Source organism: Micrasema longulum, unplaced genomic scaffold (assembly GCF_059751315.1).
Source record: "Micrasema longulum isolate JH-2025_06_02 unplaced genomic scaffold, ASM5975131v1 h1tg001940l, whole genome shotgun sequence".
Taxonomy (NCBI): Eukaryota; Metazoa; Arthropoda; class Insecta; order Trichoptera; family Brachycentridae; genus Micrasema; species Micrasema longulum.
In genome coordinates, this window is record NW_028279114.1 from 244,171 (window position 1) to 270,214 (window position 26,044).

Here is a 26,044-nt window from a genome sequence, read left to right on the forward strand (position 1 = left end):
TCAAAATATTGTTGAAAATAGTTTATTATGGGAACTAGAATTATCCAAACCCGTAAAATAGCAGTTTTATCTGCTGTCTTCGGGCGCTCGGATCACAAATATATATTTTTTTGAAAAACGCAAAACGTATCGATACAAATATTTTTATTCTGATAATCTGTCTAAAATAATAACAAAATCGGTTCAGTTATGAGGTGCGGAAAACGGGACAATGGAGCCTCGATTTTGTCTTTTTTGGCATAAAAATTCCGACATGCAGTTGTCTTTTTCGCACAGCATCAGAGAGGCGTCTGCAATACAGTGACAGGAAAACAATGTTCAAATACCTATTTATCAAAATTCCCACAGCATATCCTCACATTTTATGTAATCCGAAACACAAAAATAATAATGTCTAATTTGAATGAATTAATCGTTGATATCAAACTTTCGAATGTGTTCATTTAATATATATACGAGTACGTACTCAAATCTAGCAATAGCAAAGCATTGCCGGGTTTAGCTCATTATATATATATATAGATAAAATGCATACTTTATTTCTCCGTTATGCTTGTACTTTTGCAAGTTTTGCTTTCTAAATGTTGCAAGTATGCATGTTTCCAAAAATAATAATGTGCAATGCACCCCGTTTTAAAGAAAATAAATAAATGTTTTGGGTAGGTACTTATAAATAAACTTTTTATTATATTTTATTTTTATTAAATAAATGTTAAACTAATATTTTGCTTTCTTTCTAAATTATTTTTTTTATGTTTTTTTATTACATCAAATGAGATTTGTATAGAATATGTGTATTTAATACTACGTCGGAAGGTGGCTGTTTTTATATAAATATTTATATGAAAATTCAGAATGTGAATTTGATCTAATGTGTGTTAACCCAAAACCCCCTGGCGTTTGGTTAACCCCTGGTATAAACTATACAATGATAGTTTTCTTCTTAAACAATCGATTAATAAGAAATAATTTTTATTTTATCAGTAAAAACAATATATGTATAAGTAAACTAGCATAAAAAGTAGTACATACATCCAGTTTAAGTTATTCACAAATATAACAGTTATTTTCTTTATCATGATACAACTTTCAATTGATAATTCTCTTGCAAATTGTAGAATTTTCGTAAAACCATGAATTTACTGCATGACGAGATTGAAGTTATTTTTTTTATTTATTCATATAAAGATAAATATTACAAAAAAAAATAATAACGTATCCCTAACTCTATGAGGCTAAGAGCCCTGTGTTGAGTTGGGAAATTATTTCCAGAAATTATTCTCTTGGTAAATGGCCTCCACAATCCTGTAATTTGACACCATTAGATTATTTTCTATGAGACTACATTCTGTGGAAATGATCCAGCATCTCTTGAAGCATAAAAGTCAACATAATACGCACCATTTCCGAAATAACAGCGGATTTGTTGGAAAAAGTAGCCAAAATCGGACCGACAGAATGCGCTAGTCGCTTAGGATATTATTCGGATATCATTTTCAAAAAATAAATGTGCATTATTTCAAACACAATAAAAACAAAGTCATTTGAACAAATATTCTCTTCTTTTATTTCTATTTAAGGTTTTATCACACTTAAAAAAACAACTGGTCTCATAGTAATGGGAAAAAATAATACAAGAAAATTAGGCAAGGACTGTTTCAATGACTTTCCATTTCCATGACTCAGTTAAGAAATGCTTCCTGGGGTTGGATACGAAGCAGTAGAAGAAATTAACCAGGTTGATGTCCCTTGGTAGTAATGCGGACTCAGGTCTGGGGTTCGAACAGCGCTCTACAAGTCGAATCCCAATTTCTACTAGTTGAAAATAGTTCCGAAATCAAAATATACACCGGAACCTTTTTTTAAACGCCTTTGAAATAACGCAATATAAAAATTAAATGAAATGATTTTTTTTAACATTAATTTAACATAATTAATTAATAACTATACTATTTGTTTTTTAATGTCCCACGCCGCTCTTTTACTTACTAGACGTATAATATATGATAGTGAATAATTTTTGTTATGGTTTTAAAGTGTTTTGTTATCATGTTATATTTTTTAATAAAGTTAAGATACAATAATTAGTAAACAATTTCGTTTTTTAGAAACTCCAAAAGAAGAAAAAAATACAAGGATCCACTATTGTTATTTTTTTAGTATACTCTTTTATGCAATTTTTTTTACACGATACTGCGTTTAAAAAATGGTTCCAGTATAATAAAAAGAATGCAATTTTTTTTTTTTTTTTTATCTAAAATAAACTTGCGTGTGGTGTATAAAAAACATAGTCTCAATTATTTATTACTAATTTAGGGTATCACTATATTTTTCAAGCGTTCATTTCACGTCTCTTGTTGGTTTAAGGGCCCATATTTTAGGTACATATTTTTTAATCGAAGGAATTATCACATAGCAAATTCACATGGCTTGAGAAATTAATCAAATCACGTTTCAACTATCTGGTGGTGTTTCCTCTGAGCTGATGCCAAAATTGCAGGAGTGGTTCTCGCTTCTGCCAAATGTATGCATTTCCCAAATAACACCAGAATCTAGAAAAAAAAAGACATCAGACAAAATTGTGTCTCTCATTTAGGAAATAATGGCTATAGTCATCAGTCCAAAAGACATTGGTAGTGAAAAGATAGTTATCGCCTACGTGACACTGAAGTAATTATGTGGTTAGAGAAGATACTGTATCCCTATAAAAAAAGCTGGCAACAAAAGTGTCACTGTATGTTAATCAAACTAGATTTATTTCAAATCATTAACTACAGTCAAATTTATTGGAAGTGAAATATTACAAAAAATAAGACAATTACAATGTGTGTCCATATGAGTGGATTCTATGACATAAAAGTGTCCGCGAACATGTTAAAAAGTTAAATAATTCTAGGGTTTTTATCAAAATAGGCAAAATAAGGTTTTTTTTATCTTTCTTTTCTATTTTTTTATCAACGCATTTTGTCCATTTTGACTAAAACGCAACAATTATTATTATTATTTAATCTCAAACTTTTTTTTAACTGAATTTTTTTGTATGTTAAAAAAAAAACATTCCACTAGGTGAGCCTGTATAGAGACAAGAACTGATTTATTTTCAAATTTATATGTTAATTCTTCTTCTTCTGGTGCAATCACTGCAGCGAAAGCATTTCTGTCCTGAGCTACTCTTATATTCCGCAGCCAGGACTGAGGTGATTTCTGGGAAAATATGACCAGAGTGTTTTCCCGTTGCCTTCTCTGGTGGATTTTTCTGTCGGGTTATCTTCCCTTATCTGGTTGGTTCTGAATATTAATATTTTTCTTTTTTGGGTGATACCGTGTGTGTAGGATTTGTTCCGACGTTTCGGCTACCATTGCAGGAACCGTCTTCAGAGTAAACTGAGTGTTTTGTAGAAAAAAATGTGTATTTAAGTACTAGTAATTTGTACTTGTAAGATGGCTCCTGCAATGGTAGCCGAAACGTCGGAACAAATCCAACACACACGGTATCACCCAAAAAAGAAAAATATTGATAACAGTGACCGTAAAAACCTTTGCACCTGGTTGGTTCTGGTTTGGAGGCGTCAGAAACTCGCCTGTTATCCTCTCATTATTTGCTGTGATCACACCATTATGAGTGTGATCCCATTGCCCAGGGTTCGGGACGTGGATGCTAACGAGTTTGACTAGTGCTGCCATATGTTTATTAATGGTACATAAACATTTTCTTTTTAGAAAAAAAAATGTACTTTTATTTGAGAAATGGTAATTGAATAAACGACGTGTATATTTTTAAAGCTGATCAGAATGATTAATTTAAAATGAATTATTATGGAAAATAAAATTGATTGTTTCTTACATTCCCCACAGAGCGCCTCCGAGATGTGCCGCATGGTCGAATAATTTCCATCCTAATATTACTCCGGCCAAATCAACGCTCATTAATACTTTTATTGCCTAAAATCAAACACAATAATTATTATAAAGTTTATATTTGAATCACTAACTTTGTGGTTATTCATTATAATAAAATAAATAAAACAACTTTGTTTTTAACCACTAATTAAAAAAAAAAAAAATCCACCGACCGGTTTCAAAGTAAACAAGCTTCTTCGTCAAGGTTTACGTAACTAATGAATTGATTCCTTTTTTATTTTTATCATGTTCACTAAATACTACTAAGTCCTCTCCTATCTAACTTCGAAAATAGTGATGTCAAATTACCACCCGTGTAAGGAAAAAACGACTTTATTTATTGGGTCCACGTGTAGTATTTAGTGAAAATGATAAAAATAAAAAAGGAATCAATTCATTAGTTACGTAAACCTTGACGAAAAAGCTTGTTTGCTTTGAAACCGGTAGGTGGACAAAAAATAATAGTAAAAAAATTAGTGGTTAAAAACAAAGTTGTTTTACTTAATTTAATTACAATAATTATTCATCATCAAACCCCAATCCGATAGCCTTAATATTTAAATATCTACAGTTTAAAGTAGGTTTGAGGTCTTGGAATAGCATCGAAGTAACAGATAAACACATTCTTTAAAAAAAAAAATTAATTAAAATTAAAAATAAATGTATACTGCAAATAAATCATGTTTTCGTAATATCAGCATATGTTAGTTTGGTTTTTCTTTTATTTTCATGGTCATGTCATACCATATTTATGTGCTATAAACTTTTTAATAATTAAAAAAGGAATGGCCTACGCTCAGAGCAGAAGTCTTTGTGGGCATTTTTTCCAATTTATGTTATAGCTTAATTTTAAGATGTATTTTTCTGAAGTGTATTTTTGTAATTATATTTCTATGTAAATAATATATGCATGGAAAAATACACAAATAAAAAAAATAAAAAAATTACAGTAACAACTAGAGATGAAATGGATATCCGGTAACTATCTGACCAGATACCAGATAGCAGTTCAATATTCGGAGGATACCTTATATTCATTTAACTGCCAAAATTTAATGAAATCAACGCCACTAAATTGATATATAGATATTGACTGTGTTTTGAAATAGGAAGTAACCTTCATTATTTAAAAACTTTTTTGCATAAAAACATGTCAGTGTTTAGCATACACTAGAAAAAGAATTTAACCTGCAAATAAAAAATGTTTATAAAAAAAAAAAAATTAAATTAAAAATATATTTGCATTAAAAAAAATAAAGCGCAGGGGGGGAAACTACCCAAAACCATAATAATTACATATTTATTTAATAAGTTTTTAAACCATATTGATATGCAAATCATTGATCGATAAGTTATTTAAAAAATATTTTAACTCCTTTTTCATTTTATGCCCGTTAAAAGTTTTGTTTATAACTATAAAAAAAATTTGATATCCGGGGCTATTCAGCTTAGGGGCTCGCCGAATATTCAGTATCTGGCCAGACCATTATACGTTTCATCACTAGTAATAACCACCTTATTTAATAAAAATATTTTACATCAATCCTGCCAAGAATCCAACCCGGGACCTCGAGCATGGTGGGTAAATGCGCCAACCACTACACAAGGTCGACTTATCCTCACTTAATTTTCTTTTCAGGATTTTTACCTGAATACCCATCAAGTCGAAAACATTTTAACAGGATTTTGGTTCTATTTCACAGACATGATTATATTCTTTATAACCCCTATATTTTAACTGGCATTCTCTCGCTTGACATATTTCAAATGTAAATAAATAGAGTGAACATAAACTCACAATTCCTGCAGTGAAGGTATACATTGGTAGAAAGATAATGCTGAGGCGCGTCTCGGGGAACTCGCTGCATACGTATCCTAATACGGCCATTATTGCACCAGACTAAAACAGAAATAGCAATGGTAAATGAAATGAAATTATTAACATATAAACAAAGAATATTTTACAATAAAATGATATTTGTTCATAAAATTATAAACTCTAATAAAAAAACAGAATTTTGGAAAAAAATTGATCGGAACCAGCATGAACACGATCACAATACTAGAGAAAAGAACAAAATTAGACTTCCATTTAGGAAAAAGGCAAAGTCACAAAATTCAATTTTATTTAAAGCAATTAAAAAGTATTACGAAATGGAAAAAAATATTTATGAAGAAAAAAACATATCAAAATTTAAAATAATGGTCAAGACATATGTGATAAACAATTTATAAATAAAATATATTTGCAATGTTATTATTAGAACACACATAACAATATGTATGATATGTGTGCCCTACTTTAAGATTTAAATAAAATAAAAAATATGGAAATTGAAAAACGGTAGAAGATATTGTTGCCGTTCAGGTAAAAGCCACGAAAAAGTGAACAAAGAACCCAGTAAAATTGATACACGAGATGTGCTCTAGCTGAAAATTATGTAGCCCCTGCTGCAAGAGCGAGCTTCGCCTGAAGGCAATATAGTGTTAATGTACCGAGAGTGTATAGTCAGTTGGACAGTTCTTTGAAAACCACAAACAGCTTTAATACGTGTAAAGTTGATATAACCAAGTGGATTGCTGCGCAGGACTACAAATTTTTTTATGATATACACAGCCTATTTTTAATTTCTCCTTGATCCTCGATGCAATTTTTCTTTTGTATACCTTTATTATTACAAACCAGTAAATTCACAATTCGTTAGTCTTAGAACATTTATATATAAAACTATTGTCTAGTTGTGGGTGACTTGTTAAATTTTTTTTCCTTATCGTTTCTCTTCTCTTTAATATTTATAAATATGTATGTAAATCTTATTTTAAAACAAATATTTTCCGTCCACCCTGACAGGAATCGAACCCAGGACCTTAAGAATGGTAAGCAACGCACCAACCACTACACAACAAGGCGGACTAATCCCCATTCGATTTTCTTTTTCAGGATTTTTACCTAAGAGTCGCCATCGAGTCGAAAACGCTCATACAGGATTCTGGTTCTTTTTCACACTCAGAGCTGTATTCTTTGACCGCCTGGACACAGAGACACAACACACAACACACAAATATACTTACAGCTCCTAAACTGAGTCCCGGCCGTGCTCCGATGGTTTTGTACATATAACTGGCGAAACTGCTTATCACTCCTCCGGCTAAATACATTCCAATAAACTGTTCCTTGCCAAGGTTGGCTATGATACCTGCAAAATAATAATAATCATACAACAAACCATCACGCTGTTTCCCATAAAGGTTGAGAAGAGAGGATAGAACGCCACATTACATCTTTCCATACATATCTCGCTTCCTCTACATAGCTGATTATTCTGTCTTTTAACATGTCTGTCTTCAAGTGTTTGTTGGATTTGGTCATGCCCTGTCTTTCTCGGTCTTCCTCTATTTCTGCATCCATTAAGATTCGCATTGTAAATATTTTTAGCCGTTCTTTCCCTGTCCTTTCGCTCTACATGTCCAAACTAACGCAGAGCTCCTTTCTTGATTTTATCGATGATGCCTATCTCAGCCTTCCATAATGTTTGGATCTCGACACTTGTGCATCTATCGTACATAGTTTTACCACTCAATCGCCTGAGAGATAGCATTTCAACAGCATTCAGCCTACTTTCATCCGCGGTTTTCAAAGTCCATACTTCGCTCCCACAAATTTACTATAATCGGTAGTCGGATGGCAGAAGGGACCATCTGATATTTTTTTGTGTTTTAGTTTTCAAAAGTTTTAACAAATATTCAGTAAAAACACAGAAAAAAGAAAAAAAAAACAGCACCATTTAGAATGGTAATTTATTGTTGAAAAGTAACTTTAAAATATTTTAGTTTGTGCATTAAAGTCATGAAATTTAGTCTTATTTCAGATCTCCTGAACATTTTTGAAAAATTATTTTATTTTATTTATTTATTTAATGCACAATTTTACATAGACACAATTATATGTTTTTTATGTTCCGACTTATTAGAACATTCCGTGTTAAGTCGGGACTCTTCGATATATAAATCAAAAATATTTATTTACATATTAAAACAATATACAAGTAATCAAAACAATACGCAAAATAATCAAAACAATATACAAAATAATAATAGAAAAATATAAATAATAAAAATTTTAAAGATTTTTAAAAATGAGAAAAAAAAATTTTTTTTAATTTTTTTTAAATTTAATTTAATTTTTGATAGATGGTTCCTTCTGCCATCTGACTACCGACATATTATACAGGGGAGCTCCGACTGATAATGGCATTAAAAGCAGTAAATGTAAAATTTAAATAATGCAAATCTTTTATAGACAAAGATTTAAAAAAAAAGTAATTAACCATTCATTAAAGCTTACTAATTGTTTTTGCAATGTGCGGATCTGAAAAGAGATCACAAGACCTTTATAACAGATCCGGGTAAGGAGAGGGAACTTTCAATTTTATGGGTAAATTAATATTAAATACCTCAGTGAAAAAGTTTTTTTGTAATTGCAATATGATCATGAAAAAGAATGGCGACACAAATTGCTAAACCCAAATGAAATCCCAGTTAAAAAGTTGAAATAATAAAATGCAACTCGATTTTTGAAGTATGAGCGAGACCATAAGAAGACCGTTGGTCATTGAAACGGTTTTCGGGTGTGTGGGCTGAGTGCTTTCTCTGTTTATTTATTTATTTATTTATTAACGGACATTGTCCATGTATACAATTTATAAGGTTTAAATATTACAATAAAAGAATAGTATAAAACATTTAAAGAAAAAAGAAAGAAGCATTGACAAACATAAGGGACATCGAGACAAGATCTGGACTATTTATGTAGTGCTCGTTTAAATCGTTGTAAACTTAAACCAAAAAAGTCCAGATCCTGTCTTGAGTTAACAATACGACAAAGGCGGGTCATTGGAGAATTTAGGCCATAGTTTGTTCTATGCTGATCGATGAACAGTACTTCATTGTTTCTCAATCTACGAGTCGGGATATTGAATTTTACTTGTCCCAGTAATGATGGAACATCGATTATACCATTTAGTATGCCGAACATATATATGGAGTCAATATTAGTTCTACGTTTTTGTAGACTAGAAATATTTAACATTTCAGCATAAGAATAATTATCTCTCTCTAGTCCAAGCATCCACGCTATTTTTCGAAGCAAGCGATGTTGGACTGATTCAATGTGATTAATGCGATTGACATAGAATGGAGACCAGACCACTGAGGCATATTCAAGAAGAGGGCGAACAGTTGAGCAATAAAGAGTTTTGATTGTACGGACATTAGTAAAATCAGAGGATTAATGAAGCCAAGTAATTTCAGTGATTTATTTACTGTATTATCTATATGCTCGTTGTATGTCAGTTTATAGTCCAAAACAACTCCTAAATCTCTGATGGACTTGACTACATCAATTTTGGAGTTTTCTAATAGGTACTCGAAGGAAATTGGTTGTTTTGTTCTATAAAATGACATTATTTTGCATTTTTTAATATTTAGTTCTAATTTATTGACTTTACACCATCGGTTAAAAGAGTTAATGTCTGATTGAAGAAGAAAGCAGTCTTGTAAAGTTTGAATTATTTTGAGAATTTTGTTGTCGTCCGCGAAGAGCCAAAAACGAGAGTAAGAGAATGATTTAGCAACATCATTAATAAACAAATTGAAAAGCAGGGGTGCCAAATGAGCACCCTGAGGTACACCCGATGTAACATTAATACTGGTTGATAAATAGTTATTTATCCGAACATTTTGTGTCCTACTAGTTAGATACGATTTAATAAATGATAGTAATGGATCTCTTATTCCCAAGGCATGTAATTTATACATGAGAATTTTATGATCTACTTTGTCAAATGCCTTAGAAAAATCTGTATAAAGAACATCAATCTGCTGACCATTTTCGAGTGCTTTGACAATAACCTGGGTATAATCTACCAGGTTAGAGGTGGTTGATCTGGCAGATCTAAATCCATGCTGTTCATCGATCAGTATATTCTTAAACATGGGCGTTCTGTTATTATTTTTGCGAAGTAAAATATTGTAATTAAATTACCTGAACTAAAACTGTGCAGAACAAACATATTGGCAAACAGGTGAAAAGCGGAATGGTGACTAAACGTGGACAGTACCATCGGCCAGCAGATCGCTTCTGGAATGATAGAAAAAAATTTCAACTTCACACTATTATGTTTTTAAAAAATGAAACATACCACCCAATCTATATACATACAATAAACATAACAACTTTATTCTTTGGTTTTTCTTTGAAGAAAATTCTTCTTCATCTTCTTAGTCGCTGTCCTCATGACTTAGGATCGTGACCCCTTGTGGCCGCCCCGACAATTCTTCTCCAACTCGGGAGAGGTCAAGGGATTGACCAAGCCGCGCACAGCGCTCCAACTACATGAGAGAGTGCGGGTATTATCCTTGGCTCTACCCGACCGAGTTTCTCCAGGGTATGCTTGGCTACAGCAGTTTAGAGACTAGAAAGAATGTGTATTTGACTACACATTTTTATCGATTGTTGCGCGGTATTTATTTATTTATTTTATTTTATTTATATGATCGATAATTCTGAAATTATGATGAGCATTGGTTTGCATGTTCCTGATAATTACCTAAGACAGCGTCAGCATAGATTGTTTCATATGCCGATATTCAGGACCAACCTGCCTATGGTTATGCCTGTTGGAGGGGCTACCGCTATGCTGAACAACATAGCTCTGGATATTGATCTGTTCCATGTATCCGAAGGGGTTTTCCGGAGCAGGATTCTTCCACTACTTTGACGTGGGTCTCTTTCGTGTATTTTTTTCTCTTTTTTATTATATGTACGTATTGAATATATTTTTGTAATGTATATGTTATATTTAAAATAAATTAATTGAATTAAATTGAATTGAACTACTGTAGTGCCTGCCGCTGTCCTGACCTGATCGTCCCATCATACAGGGGATCTACCTCTTCCTCTTTTTCTCTCCATGGAACCGACACAACCAATCTCTCCGGGATATCCTCATTGCCCCGCTCAACATGTCCAAAGAATTGAAGAATGCTTCTCAGGCTAACATTAACCAGAGTAAAACCGTCAAGATTCAACTCCCGACTTTTTGAAGTAAATATAAACCTCGTTTATTAAAAACAAGGTAAATATTTAGGCATAGAAGCTTAAGTGAAATTTGACTTCAATAGATGAAAAAAATCCAAAGTCTTAAGCCACACTAACTTAAGCGCAAATATGAAAGCTGGAAACTAAATAAATAAGAAAATCTGTATGCATAGAATTAAGAATAGTCCAGAAGGAGCGTAGAATTATATTTGAATACATCGAACTGTGTCCAAAAATCCCCCCACTATGCCCTACTTTCACCGCGCACATTCGTGACGTCGCCGCGTAATGTTGCACGATGGGAAAAAATATAATCATAACACAAATGTAAGGTTAAAAAAAGCAATCTGTTAATTTCTCTAAAGTTTTATTGGGCACGCAGAAATATTGATTGACACAACAGAGTAGATAAGTAAAGGGTTATTTAATAAGAGTAATTGAATTAATGAACTTTGAACTTAAAAAATAAAACAAATTTTATTTTACATAAAACTGATATTTTTATATCATGTTAAATAATATTTGTTGTTTTAAAGATAATGTCGGTCAAATGTCCACCACAGAGTTGTTTAATCCGAGGTCCGATTTTCATTAGTTCTCTTATTAGATGAGCAAAGTACGGTAAAAAAAATATTATTTATTGATTTCTTTGACAATCTGATAGATGGATTTTTAAGTAATGTATTTGCTACTTAAACATTCATTTGCTAATTACACATGAAATGTGATCCCATCCTGTTTCTTTAAGATCCTAGCAGTATTTCTACACTTTAAAAGGACACAGCACGGCATAGTTGAATTCAAATCAGGAGTTGTGTACTGAGCGATGTCTACCAAGAAACTAATGGGTCAAAACTTAAAACTACTCATTCATGAGTAGTTAAGTCGCCTTCTGTTTGATGCTCGTATGCGGTTTCCGGACTATTCTTCTATGTCTGTATCGCTAAATTGAAGTTTCACAAAAAAAATATGTCAGAGAAACATAACCTCCAAATTCGTATGAGCTGTCAGTTTACATAATTTATCTTCTTTTTATTTATGTTAAGAAAAAATCGTAACATTAACCATAGTTTTAGTCATTTTATTTAAAAAAGGAAATGCCATAAATGTTTGGAAGCAATTTTGAAAAAAATAGTTTAAATGTCGCTTAAGTTTCTATGGCCTCATATAAGGAAAATCTGCACTACTGATGATGTATTTGATAGTGAAAAGTACTAACTTCCCACTGGATTGGAGCAAAAGTATTTTAGCATGACAGGCTGCAGTCTGGGTACACGCCATGCGGCAAACACCAGAATATTGGCTAAGCATATTGGGATGAACACTCGCTCACTTTCCCGTAGCGAGTTCCACCAAGTGTTGACGTCTTCGCGCCAGCCACCCTGTGTAAGATAATGGAATAATTAGCAAAATACAATGACGCACATTTAAACAGACACTTTAGAAGCGTGAATTTCATATCAATCAATTCGTGGGCTTCCTGGTTTTTATTCTCTAATAGGGTATCGTAGACTTAGGTGGGTTTTTGTAGACTTGAGATTTTTAACATTGACTCCGTATCTCTGTAAGTGTAGTGTAGCCGACCCGTTACAGGGACGGGTGGCGGTTCCGTCTTTCTGGTTCCTTGCAATCAGCCGTCCCTGCGTGAACAGGAGGCCTAGGGGCCAGTGAGCTGAGAAAGCACTGACCACTAAGTAGACTTTAATAGTCCTTTAAAGGATTTTCCAACAGGCCAGGCCATGTTGGTACAGAGAGCCGGGCGCAGTCAGGGTAGTCCACGGTGGCAACCAGCAGCGAAGACCGGTGCGGGGATCGGAGCAGGCGTCAGAGAAACAAGTCAAGTGATTTATTATTTTAATTATAAACCGTAGCGGGTCCACTGCCCGTTGTTTAGATATACATTGCCCCGGAGAAGAGGAGGTAAGGGAGCTGACTTGGCCCCCTCCATTCTTACTCTACCTAGCGGCTGGCTACGTAAATAGCGACATTTGCTCCCGTGCAGTTTAGCTGGCGGTAGACTCCACTCCGCATCATACAGCGATGAACACTCATAATAATAAACATAAAAATTATACCTGAATACACAAAAATACATCAAAACATATTCTATGCTATATTTCCCCGGTATAGCCGAAGGTCGAAACCGCAAGTGAACCAACTCGTCTTTATTTAAGATTCAGCACTTGGTTTACATATACCGGGGCCTTATACTATTCAATATTAAAACCAACAACTATAAAACACAAATAATTTATATAATATAAAACACCGGCTTCAAATTATCTCTAGCACATCCGGAACATGTAGTCAAGGACAATCATCCATGCTACTTTTATTAGCAGACAATGTTGCACCAATTCAACGTGTATGTGTAGAATTTAGTCTGTGTTTTATGTAAATATAGGATACAACGAATTTGAATTGAAGAAATAAGTAAATAAAAGATTTGACGTTAATTACAATTTAGGTTTATTGAACACACGAAAATGCAGTGGTTTCACAAATAAAACAAAGAATATTATGTAGTAGATATGAATGCTAGTGTAGGCAGAGAAGGGCGAGTGACGTGTCGCGGGCCATTATATAGGTCCATCGGGCACTGGGCGCATAGGCAACAACACATTTTCGTCCCTCACTCTCTGGTCCCCACAAATATGATTTTTTTATTTTTCAATATTTTAATATAATATTATACGATGCATTATGTAGTACTTTGTCTTTTTAGATACAGGCATACCTAATCGAAGAAATAAATTAAGAGTTTCCGTACCATTTTCTTTGGTGCTTGCTGTAACCAACTGGTCTGTTTTCTTATCATACTTATTGCGTGAGCTCGCATATTCTCGTACTGCCATATCGCTGCTCCAGCTATGCTTGCAGATGAGAACTGAAACATACAATTATTGCGAAATAAGCACAATATTCACCAGCCTAAAAATGCCTGTTAGAGGGTAAAAACGTAAATTGGTCAAATTAACCTCCAAGAGAGTGAGTTTTTGAGAGAGAAAAGTGTTCAAAGTATTTTTTCAAAATTTTAAAATTCAAAATTTTTTCTTGGAAATATTTACATCAATCATAAATAGATGATAATGGAAGGTTTTTGACAAGCGGCGCCATACAATGTACGTCCATATTCTCTACACATAAATTGTTTAAGACCTACGCGGTGAGGTTAATATGTGGCAGAGTACCGAGCATTTTATTTCGTACCTTATTTAAAAAATGTAAGTTATTACCAACTAATTTCATCATCATAAGGACAAAGTGTAAATTATTCTACAGTTGGAAAAGAATTTTAAAAAAGCATTTCTCATTTAGGTACCCACCCATTAAGGTCCATCTTTATTTTACTTTTTTTTTCACATTTTGTGAGATGTAATGTCAGCTTTGCCAACCCTATCGTTTTGTGAGCAATCTACCAAAATCGACTGAAATTCTAAGGATTTTTTAATAATTGTCTTTTTTTGACACAAAGCAGCTACACAGTTTTTTCTGAGTAAATATCTTCATCAAATATATCAGTTTTCACTGAGTAAATATATTTTTTTTGTTTAAAATTATAAGGGTAATTTTTTTAGCTAGTTTTAAATTGTTCTATAAAATGATAAGATTTTGTTAAAATATGTCCATATACTTGTAATTTTCTAAAAACTGAATGGTTTGGGTAGGTAGAAATAAATTGACTTAATGCAATATGCCTGTCCTTTTATGTATATAAAATGTAAAATCAATATAAATAAATATCAGATTTGCAAGCAGCCGTTATAATGTTGAATGTGGCACCTGCTACTCCTAGCGGTAATCCCAGTTTATTTTAAAAGCTGCTATTTTCTGTAACATATACTCCCAAGTTTATGAAACTCATGACCCTTTTGATGATTTGATTAGAGAGAGTCAGGGGATTTTGAGCATCAAGGCACGAAGTTCTGCACAGTACACGAGTTTTTGCAATATTGATATGATGACGTTGATTGGGTGTCAGATTAGTTAAAAACTAGCCTTTGAATTATAAACCTCAATTCGTGAAAAAGTAGCAATTATTTGTGCAATAGAATGTGACACGAAAAATGTTGGTGTGTAAAAAAAATCTTTATCTTTATCTAGCTTCAACTATGTGGAAAAATAAGAATGTTTATTTATTTGCATTTGAAGTATAAAAAGTGGTATGTTTGTAAGGCCTTATTATAATTTTGCTAAATAGTTTTATTTTTTAATTATCTATATGAACTATGTATGCGTATATTTATTTGTTTGCTTAGTGACAAGTATGCAATGCATTTTACTTTTGAGTTTTCGTAAAATCCTGATGGAACTTACTGCAGCAGTGAAGCAAAAAGGTTTCCAAAGACTCCTCAAAGGGATTGTTTCTAAATTCGAAACTGGTTCTATACCAACATCAGTCGGACGAGAAGTTCGTCTGTGTTGAGATTTAAACCCTCGTTTTGTCGTTTGTCTAAATAATATTGTGTCTTGGGTCGATTTCTTAAGCGCGTTATCAAATAAATTAGCGCCGACTTTTTGTTGAATATAGCCCGATTTTCTGAAAAGAAAACATAAATTTAACAATAACTTATAATGCAAACAAGAATCGGATTATGATTTGTCGATTTAAAAAGAATTCCACGATTTGTCACGGTCAACACGATAACCTCAAAGCATTACTTACTGCACGGTTATTTCAACAAAGTTAGGAAAAGTTCTAAAAATGGTGTACATTTTGGTAAACGATTTATGGCGCTTTCGAATCAATTAGCATTGTGTTTTTAGATTAATATTTTAAAATTACATAAATATCACCAATCTAGCAGACTGACAGTTCAATTTCAATATTGCTATTTTACAAAAACACATCCTCCGCGAAATGTCAACGAAATTTTTTACGAATTAAAAAATCGGCTCTTGAATGAATTTACGAACCCTGTTTAGTGTAATATTAAAACCGTATAAATTGACAATTTCTGTTAATAAATAAATAAATAATACATGACCAATGATAATTAATTTTATAATGCATAATCATTATTGTTTTTCACTACAACTGGCAATAATAATTAGGTTCAAAGTTCAATTATTTCAATAAAAAAAATTGTGGCTAAATAACAAGATTAATATTCAAACAATGCTGATTTATAATAATAAATTTGAAAAAAATAAAAAACTTCCTCCATCCAACCATCGATCGTGAAGAGCTCATTTTTTTTAACCTATAATACACTTACTACATATCTATATATCATACACATATATAGAGTTTGATTCGCAAAAACGTAGTTAATAATACACAGGTTTGGCTTTAACGAAAAAGCACACAGAAATTTAAATGAAGATGGTTATCTTTACTATACCCGCCTTGTAGTATAGAGTAAATTGAGTTTGTCATGAAATATTTAAAAACATATTTTTACATTGCAATGTTTCATAGTCCCTAGACTGGCACCAACCTTCCTTCGTTAAACAAAAATGATCGAAATGCGCTGTGATCGGTGAACTTATGCAGCACCTTATTCATTTGTTTATTTAAATGCCTCGTTTATATTATGAGCCGAAAAGGGGATGGCGATGATGATGATTATGTCAATTACCTACTGTTAAATTGGTCTAGCGCGCAACCCCAGCCCTCTATGGCTGGGGCTAACTTCATATGTCAGCTGCCAGATGTAAAATTGTCTTTGGGCAGACTGACTGTTGCGGGCACTCAATTTTTCGAGAATACTCGAAAAATTAACCAACATTTCTCCACTCAATTAAGGTCAGTGAGAATGCAATATTTCACGCGTATTTTAAACAGCATTTTAACCGTTAATCATCGTCTTACCGGCTTAAAGAATTTCCTCCCCATACGTCTAAAGATCCCGCTAGTTACGGTCGTTCTCGAAATAATCGAATCTTAGTGAACTAGTTTTTAATATTTAATATTTTGAGTCCGAGTCGTTCCTAGACTGAGAATTTTTCATATATCGTACGTTTATTTTGTTTATTGTATGTAGCGAAGACTCTTTTTAGCCATTTTGTTGATGAATACCGTTTTATGACTAACTTTCAGAGCTTTGTTTTTAAAAACGGAATACTAGTTCAGATATCCGGTTCGCGAAAAATATCCGGTTCCGTTACCGCTACCCCACGTGTGTTGTCATTTGTCATTCAGAAATTCTGATTGCAATCTACGATCTTTCGACCTCCATGTTATATTATATCGTGGTTATGAAGATTTTGCGTTTCGCAATGCATATTTTAGTTTTGGCACCATAATTTTCGCATGTTTTACTCTGCTGTCAAATTCATCGATCTATCTTATGTCATTTTGGCGCCAAAGGTTCTGCGAAAATGGGGGGAAATTCGATCAATAGTCGGCCAGGGTTGTAATGGACCTTGACAATTTAAAGAACCGAACTTTTATCCTTACTTGTTTTCAAGATTATGTTTATTATTGTTTTTTGCTAAATCTAATTTTCTTACCGCTGCGCTATTACATAATAAACTTCGTAAATATGGATATTTTTTTCGCTCAGTTGTTATTTTAGTAATATTTTCAACGTAAAACGATGCCTTACGTTTTTTGATTAATGATGTAAATATATAAAAGATGAAACGGCCACCCCTTCAAACATGTTACCTTTATTTTTTTTATGTATAACGGGTATAATGGGATATTATTCCATTTGTAGTCGCAATTTATTTTTTTAAAAATGTCATTATCAGAGTTAAATCGTTTTCATGTTGCAATTTTCAAGAAAAGTATTGCGTCATGTCGAGACCTAAGTTAGGTGTAGTAATAGTTTTTACACATTGAGAAAGCTCAGCGTTACGGAAAATTGGATACAAAATATATTTTCTTTGGCGTAGTTTTACCAAAATGTATAAACAAATTTACTAAAAATAAATTACTTTGAATGACGTCACAAGTTCTTCTAAACCAACCAACAATAGAGTGTTGTGATACATTTCCGGTTTCCGGGAAGCTAACTCAGCAATCAGCAGAACTCGCCGACTAGAACTTGTGACATCTCGCGTCAGTAATTTCAAAATTAAAAAACTTAAGAAAATATATATATTTTTTTGGGTTAGTTTGATAGTTTACTAAAAAATAAAATAATTAAAAGCCACCAAACTTCACATAAAATATTGCGTCATGTTGAGACCTAAGTTTAGTGTGGTGTTTTTTTTACCCAATTACCGCTTACTAATTTTATTTGAAAATAAAACTATGTGTTTATTATATTTTGAAAATACATATAGCATATAGGTACTTTTCTAAAATGAAACTAGCGGTCGTTTCGCAGTTATTCCAATTCGCAGTCGTCTAAAAGAAACACACGAACCATCACGCTCTTTCCCGTAGGGGTTGGCAGAAATGATATAGCGCCGTGTAATTCTGTCTTTGCATACAGACTTTGCTTTCTTTACATTCATACATCTTCTCGTGCACGTTTTGTACGGAATAAATAATATTACCGTTACCACATAATTTTAAATAAAAAAACACCCTATTTAAAAAAATATATATTGTTTTTATTGTTTAGGAACATTTTTTATTTTATTTATATTATTTTCGTTATTTGTATATTGTTTTATGAAACTATTTTTTTGTGTTTTTGTAAAATTTGCTTTGCTCTATTTAGCGTTTTACTGGATTAAAAATTGTAATATTATTTATATTACCTAGGATTTAAATTTTTACTATTTATTTGTAAACGAGCAAAACGAATATTTGAGTTCTTATTATTCCCCCAAATATTAAAATTTTCAGACCATTTCCTAAAAGTCGTAAATAACTTGTGATGGATAAATGGGACTCGAGTTGCGGTAGATTGGAACTCGAACCTTTGACCCGTAGGTCCACAATACTACCACTAATGAATAAATGTGCTCTGTCATAAAGTTTTACCGTAAAAAAAACAAATATTTGCGGGATAAATGATAACGTAATTTCTCAGCGATTACCGCTTGCGTGTTTCTCAGCGATTTTTACATCCGCTCGTGTCAGCAGTTTGTTAATAGTCAATTGAATGTTTTAGTAATTAATTGTTTGCGTACAGGTTATGCATGATCCAATTTTTGCATTTTACTTAATACGATAGTAGGTCCTGACACTCCTACATATTTTACACCAATCGCGGCGTGTATATATTTTTTTGTTACGTGAATAATATGTTTTGCACTTCAGGTGACGGTACACGGACTATTTTATTTTATTCAGAAAACGTACAGTCATACATAAAAAGTATTAAAAACAACAATTTTCTAACATAAAAAGACCAATTAAGTTTTCATAAATTATGCAAAAGATTTAAACATTAAATGTCACAATTTTTTAAAAATAAATAAGAAACTTAAGTGAGAAAATAATAATTATTAATATTTGCGTTTTCCATGGAGGTTATCATTGGTAATAAATATAAATACCGAATGCATACCCCGAGCCATCCACGCACACACACATGAACGCACATATAAAACATACACAAACATATACATTACATGCGGTACATATACATAGCACAAACCACTCAAGATGTACATTCAGCAACTATCCCAAATAATCAACTCCATGAAGAAATTTTCTGTACAAATGCAACGTGCAGTTAAAAATGTCTACATCAATACTGAGTCCATTATAATTTCTACAGGTACGTCTATGAATGAATTCGTGGTATAATTGTTTTTACAGGTTGGTATATACAAAAGGGAATTTAATCTGACATAGCGAAAAGGACAACGGAAACAAAAAAAACAAAAACCAAAAGACAAAGACTATGAAGTGTTTCGGTGTAAAATAAACTTTTAAATAAATATTCCGCGTCATTCTTCTCGTAATTTTAATATGAGACCTTATGCACGGTAAACGAATACGCTAATTTTGGTTAAGGGCGCGAATAAGCAAACAAGATACATTGTGGGCGAAACTACTGACACAAAAAATAAGTATTTAAATATTTAAAAATATGTACGCAAAAGAAGCTAAGTTTACTATAAACAAACTAAAATGTCTATATGTAATACGTGAACACGGATAATCATACCTAAATAAATTACAAGTCTTACTAGCATGCTTACTTAGAAACATTAATGTAAAGAACATCATAAATCCAATAAATAGAAGTATATTTATTCTGTCATTTACTTAAAACATTCGTATTTTCCATTGATTTTGCCGTGCACGATTTTCATATAAATTTAAACAGAGTTTACCAAATGAATAATTTTATTTTCTGTCGAACGTAAACTTGTCTACAAATTTAGTTAGAGATACACACTGGAGCCAGACGGATGTAACGTCGCTTGAGGCATTGTTGGTACAGCTACCTAGAAAAATGTGGAAAATTAACGCATGCTCGCTAGCGTATTTATTCAATGCCTACTCTGGGAATAGAATGGATGTCTTTGAAACGTAAAATAACGTAAAAATATTGCTCTTATGAACTGTTGCATAATGGCCGATGGAGGAGTGGCAACGGCTCTTGTTTGTCGTATCGGACTTGTTTCTCCCGGTTTACTAACGGGCTAATGAACTCATATTCCCTATCACTGTCAGAATTGGGAAAATTAGATTAAGGGCAGACAAGTAGACTATTTGTATACTGAGGTGCACTGACAGTGATAATGAGGAAGTTCAGTGTTTTTAAAAAAAAAAATATTTGTTAATAGACTGTTAAACTAAGTCAATTTTAAAAAAAAATAATTTATATATCGTATTATCGGCGCTACGATTTTTCAAAGTTTTGTATTTCTGAAATAACTCCGCGTGTAACGTCAGAGGTTCATTTCCGCTTATTCTCATTCAGTTCTTCCCATTGGTCCAGAAGCGATAAGCATACCGGAAATCTTCCATAGCTCTCAGATCATAGGTCGATTCACATGAACCAGTGACGTCATTTAAAGTAGTGCGTTTTTATCTAAATATTTTTTATTATTTTTTCTGTACATTTTCACGAAACTTTGCCATACAATTTAATGCTCTAATTTTTACCCCACGTAAGAAAACATTTTTTGTATCCAATTTCCCGTAGGGCTGAAGTTCCTCATTGAAATCAGCAAAAGTAAATTCTAAATAACTTGAATCTTTTATAAACATATAATATTTTATTTCATTTTATTTTATTAACATAAACGGCAAATCTGCCTTTTACAATTTTGTCAATACTAACATATTTGGCTTAATATATATATATATATTTTTTAATAAAAAAAATATTTATTAATTTACACGCCCTGCGGGATTTTACATATATTAGAAATTACATTCTAGTGCAGCAGTGAAACATAAGTATGTAAATTTAGTTAAAATTAAAGATAACATAAGAAAAACTAAAAGATACAATAATAAGTAAAAATAAGGAAATGTACCAACATAGGTATAGGGTACATAGAAAAATATTTAATTAATTTACATATGAAAACATGCACACACACATATACATACATATAAGTTTATAAACTAGTATAGAGATACATGAGAAAAAAAAAAGTAAATAAAGAACAATATTAAGAGATTTTATACAAATTAATTTATAACCTTTTGAATACTTAACCTATATTTATATGACATATGAAATATATCAACTTTACCATACTCGTTACCTAGCCGGTGTAGTCTAGGTATTGGTGAATTGTAATAATAATTGTGACTCCAGGAGATTAAAAAAATAACGTTAGCTGGCGAGTATTTCGAACAGGTACTTTTAAGCTGATAACACTAGTTAATTCCGGGACGTCCAATACGCCATTTGCTATTTTATATAAATTTAATAAATCATTTATAATTCTTCTTTTACAAAGTGTTGACATATTTAGTGTACATAATAAATTATCGTAATCAATATTTTCAGTGGGTATATTAAGTTTGTAATTGATGAATCTAAGGAATTTACGTTGTACTCTTTCTAACTTTAAAATATGAACACTGTAATAAAGTGACCAAATTGTTGAATTGAATTCTAAATTACTTCTAACCAAGGCAGTAAATAGCACTTTGAGGGTAGTGATGGAATTAAAATCCTAATAATAATAAAATATTAACAATAAAGAAGAATGAACCGTTCATAAAAGCTTCAAATTTGTTTTTGCCATATTATGCGGATTAGGAAAGAAGCCACAAGACCCCTAAAAAGGTAAGGTAAGGTTTAAATAGCTTAGTCAATAGTACAGATTGAAAAAAGATGCATAAAAGAAAACTCTTGTTCCCCAGTCAGGCTCTGGTACGAAACGTAGTTCTATACATTGAGCGGTTTACTTAGACAATTTCATACCTACTGTGAGAATAGAGAACTAAGAACACCCGTGGATATTAAATGACAACAATTATTATGAGTTAGGCTGACGTGATAATTAACACATTAAACCTTCCATGGAATATATTTTATTGGATTAATATCCTTGTCGTTGTCATGTGACGATTGTTGACGAGATATTGTTTGTTGAACACTATATCATTTTACTGATCAAGGGTTGGCACTGTTGTCAGAATTAAAAAAAGAAAATCATTTAACGTTATCATAATAATTTCAATTTAATTGCAAGGAGCACGTATTAGCCCAGAAACCGGTCAATAATTAAAGACATAATAAGTGGGTATGAACAGTATTTCAAATCAGACCACTTTTGAAATATCTAAGCACAAAGCGCTTCTTGATGAACGGTAAACAAGTACCTCGTAATTAATTTTTGCCTTTAAATAAAAAACAACCTTCTCTCTCCGGTCATACTTTTTGCCCCAACTGTTGAAATGAAAACAGTTTTATCGAGTTTAATATGTTTTTCCACGCATTTAAAGACAGCGTTTGAAATATTATCGTTACGTGTTGGACCTTTCAGCGGCAATAATCCTAAAAATTCTTCTTTAGGACCCGTAAATAAAATAAATCGATCAAACTCTTAATTTAGCGCTGTGTTAGCCGCATGCGGCTTGCGAGTTGCGAGCCGCGGTTTGCAGACCACCGCCCTCGATCAAATTTGTATATTATACACCCGCGTTTTGCTTTTATTATATAATATTTTTATATATTAGTTTATATTATATTATTTGTTTTATAGTTTTAAAACTTATTTCCTTTATTTTTCTCTTATGCTTATTTTAATTCGCATGCTGTGGACAGTAATTTATAAAGAATGTCTAGTTACATTTTATTTTGTTTGTGTAATTGGTAATCTGTTATCATTTTTAAAATAACCATTTATTTCTTTTGTTTTAGTACTTGCATATTTTTAATTAGTTCAAATTTATTTCATATATGTATATTATATTCTTTATGCGTTTCGCCTTTTCTATAAAAGGTTACTTGATACTTTATGTCAGTGTTTTTTTAACATATTTAAATACTCGATCCCCTTTAAAGAGGGACACCTTTTAAATTTCTTAAGAAATCTGGTGCTCCCCCCCCTGATGCCAGTTTTCATCATTTACTTTTGCCTTTCTTGGGTCCGCGACCCACGGATAGAAAAACACTGCTTTAAGTAAATAAGTACTTGACGTATATATGTTTACTGTAAATAATCGTTTTTAAAGAAACATAAATACAATTTATCTAGAAAAGGGGAAAACATACTAATTATTTAGAAAAAAAAGTTAGTATTATAAATACCTTTAATAAAATCTTTATCTGGAGTCTATACAATCACCCCTTAGATATACGTGGTTTTACTCTACAAAATAGTTGATACTATAAACGACGTAAAAATATAATTTTGAATGCAATATTTACACACCCTAGACTGGTGCTTAAAGCGAAGACTGAACATCATGCCGTCGTGTAACAAATTATTTATCGAAATACGCTACAATTAGTCGCAAATAAGTGTAAGGAGAGGATATTACGTACTTTATAAGCGTGTATTTTTCTGAATAAAAGTGTAAGTCGAAAAAGTGGCAACCCTGTTTCGATTCAGAAATAGAAGTACACTTTTGATCCAGTCGGAAACGGAAATTAGTAGCTTCGAACGTCCCGCGCCAATCTTCAATAGCGTCATCGTTTGAAAAAAAATCGAACAGGTAGGCGCCCATTTTATAGCATTAAAATCAGCACATCTGCTCTTGTGAACTATTTTTGTATTTTATACGTTGGATTATTTTCTGTTTACGTTTATTTACGTCTATATCGTATATTTTCGTAATTCAATTCAGTCAATGAATGATGATTACGTCTAAATTTGAATATGAACTTAGTATCATAATTTGATAAGATTGGAAATAAGAATGAAGATTGCATGATAATCATATATTATCGAAACACAAATTTCATATTATATTTGTTAGGTTATTCTACAAAGATTCTTATTATGATTCTTAAGAGGGGGGTGATTGCTATATTCACTCCTGACGTCACTACGACCCGTAAATATCTAATGCTACATACTTAAAAAAAAAAACAGTTTGTAGATGTTTGTTAAAAAATACAACTTGTAGATGCTCGTCGATATAATTCCACATATTCTTTAATTACAATGTGAAAGCTCAGTGCTACAGGAAATTGGATGTAAGGAAAGTTTTCGTACACGCGGTAAAAAATACAGCATTTAATTTTACGACGAAGTTTCTCTAAAATGTGTGAAAAAAAAAGTGAACTTCTTTAAATGACATCACAAGTTGTTTCAAATCAAGCAACGATCAAGCAACGTTGTGATAGATTTCCGGTTTCCGGGAAGCCAACTCACCAATCAGGACAACTCACCGAAGAGAACTAGTGACGTCTCGCACGGAGTAATAAAAAAATAAAAAAAACTTTTAAAAATCGTAGCGATGGTAACACGATACATGAAAATAAAATATTTTTTTAGCTTACTTTGAGTCTATTAACGAATACAGAAATCACTGAGCTTCCTCGTTGGAAAGGGGTATTTTTAAGTACATTTTTCAAAATGTTGACAGCTACCAGCTAGTGTCATATCTATGGTAACGAGTAATACAGAAATAAATAATGTAAACTAAGGAAATATTTATCATATTTATATATTTTTCTTACATGAATTATTGCATGTGTATTGTGATTTTCTATACAGGGTGGCCGAAGAAGTGACGTCTAAAGGAAAAATGCAGGTGCCTCGTTAAGGGGTATTCGAATCACCCCCATGTATGTTCCGCGATATTGCATAGTTTTTTAATTATGATTTTTTAATTGGTTTTTGAAAATTTTCGACCAGATCGGTTTTAACCATTATTTTTTTAATTTGTGAATTATTTAGGAATTTTACGCCTCAGTATCTTTAGAGGCTGATTTTAGCGAATAATAGCCTATTAGGTTATACTTTTTTGTATTATTATGAAATCTGAGAGTCTAGAGCAATTTTTAAAGTTATCCGAAAACAATGAAATTGGCTTTTTATATTGTTAATTTAAAGTTGAAAACTCAAGTCTGACTCGCTCAAACGTAAATTCTCAATTTTAGATCGAAACTTTTGGAGGTTACATTAATGTTACGAAGCTGATTATTTTATGCGTAAAAGCACAATTCAAGTTAAATAAGATGCAAAACAAATATTTCAAAAAAATAATGGTTAAAACCGATCCGGTCGAAAATTTTCAAAAACCAATTTAAAAAATCAGAACTTGAAAACTATGCAATATCGCAGAACATACATGGGGGTGATTCGAATACCCCTTAACATGAGGCACCTACAGTTTTTTCCTTTAGACGTCACTTCTCCGGCCACCCGAAATATATTTTTTATTGTTGTTTGCTTTATTTTTGCTATGATTTGGATGTAACTATAGTAGGCCCAATTTAATAGGTCACATTTGACTTTTGTCGGTTTTAGCTTCATAGTGAGGTAACCTGCTTAAAAACATCGATTCAAGTGAATGAATCGATTCGGACTTCAAACATAATATATGTAAATTGAATTCAGTTACTATGAAAAAGTACTTATATGTACTGTAATTTTATTTTAAAAATCATAAGTCGAATCCCTGTCCCATTATTATTTTCTATCGTAAATTTAAGGAACAAAATAAGATAAGTACATAATTTATCAAAATTATGAACATTCGATTTTTCTGGGTAACATCCCTAGTATTTAAAAAAAAGGGTTCACTGATGCAACGTTGCAACGACA

The 26,044-nt window shown here is 32.0% G+C and overlaps 1 protein-coding gene across 1 annotated transcript; it reads right to left on the bottom strand.

Moving 5' to 3' along the window:
• Positions 1–1,543: 1,543 nt before the first annotated feature.
• rho-7 (rhomboid family intramembrane serine protease rho-7) lies at positions 1,544–15,810 on the bottom strand. The gene is made up of 9 exons (XM_088238681.1): positions 15,666–15,810; positions 15,317–15,539; positions 13,770–13,886; positions 12,219–12,381; positions 9,944–10,039; positions 6,973–7,097; positions 5,699–5,800; positions 3,845–3,942; positions 1,544–2,552 (listed from the first exon to the last, which is right to left on the bottom strand). The coding sequence occupies exons 1-9, from the start codon at positions 15,713–15,715 to the stop codon at positions 2,459–2,461; spliced, it is 1,068 nt and encodes a 355-aa protein (XP_088094807.1). The 5' UTR covers positions 15,716–15,810; the 3' UTR covers positions 1,544–2,458.
• Positions 15,811–26,044: the final 10,234 nt, after the last annotated feature.

Coding starts and splice junctions, on each gene's coding strand:
- rho-7 (XM_088238681.1), bottom strand. CDS start 15,715: ATGTACACCATTTTTAGAACTTTTCCTAACTTTGTTGAAATAACCGTG. Junction 12,382..13,769: donor AGCAAGCACCAAAGAAAATG/GTACGGAAACTC, acceptor TATCTTACACAG/GGTGGCTGGCGCGAAGACGT. Junction 3,943..5,698: donor ATACCTTCACTGCAGGAATT/GTGAGTTTATGT, acceptor GTTTGATTTTAG/GCAATAAAAGTATTAATGAG.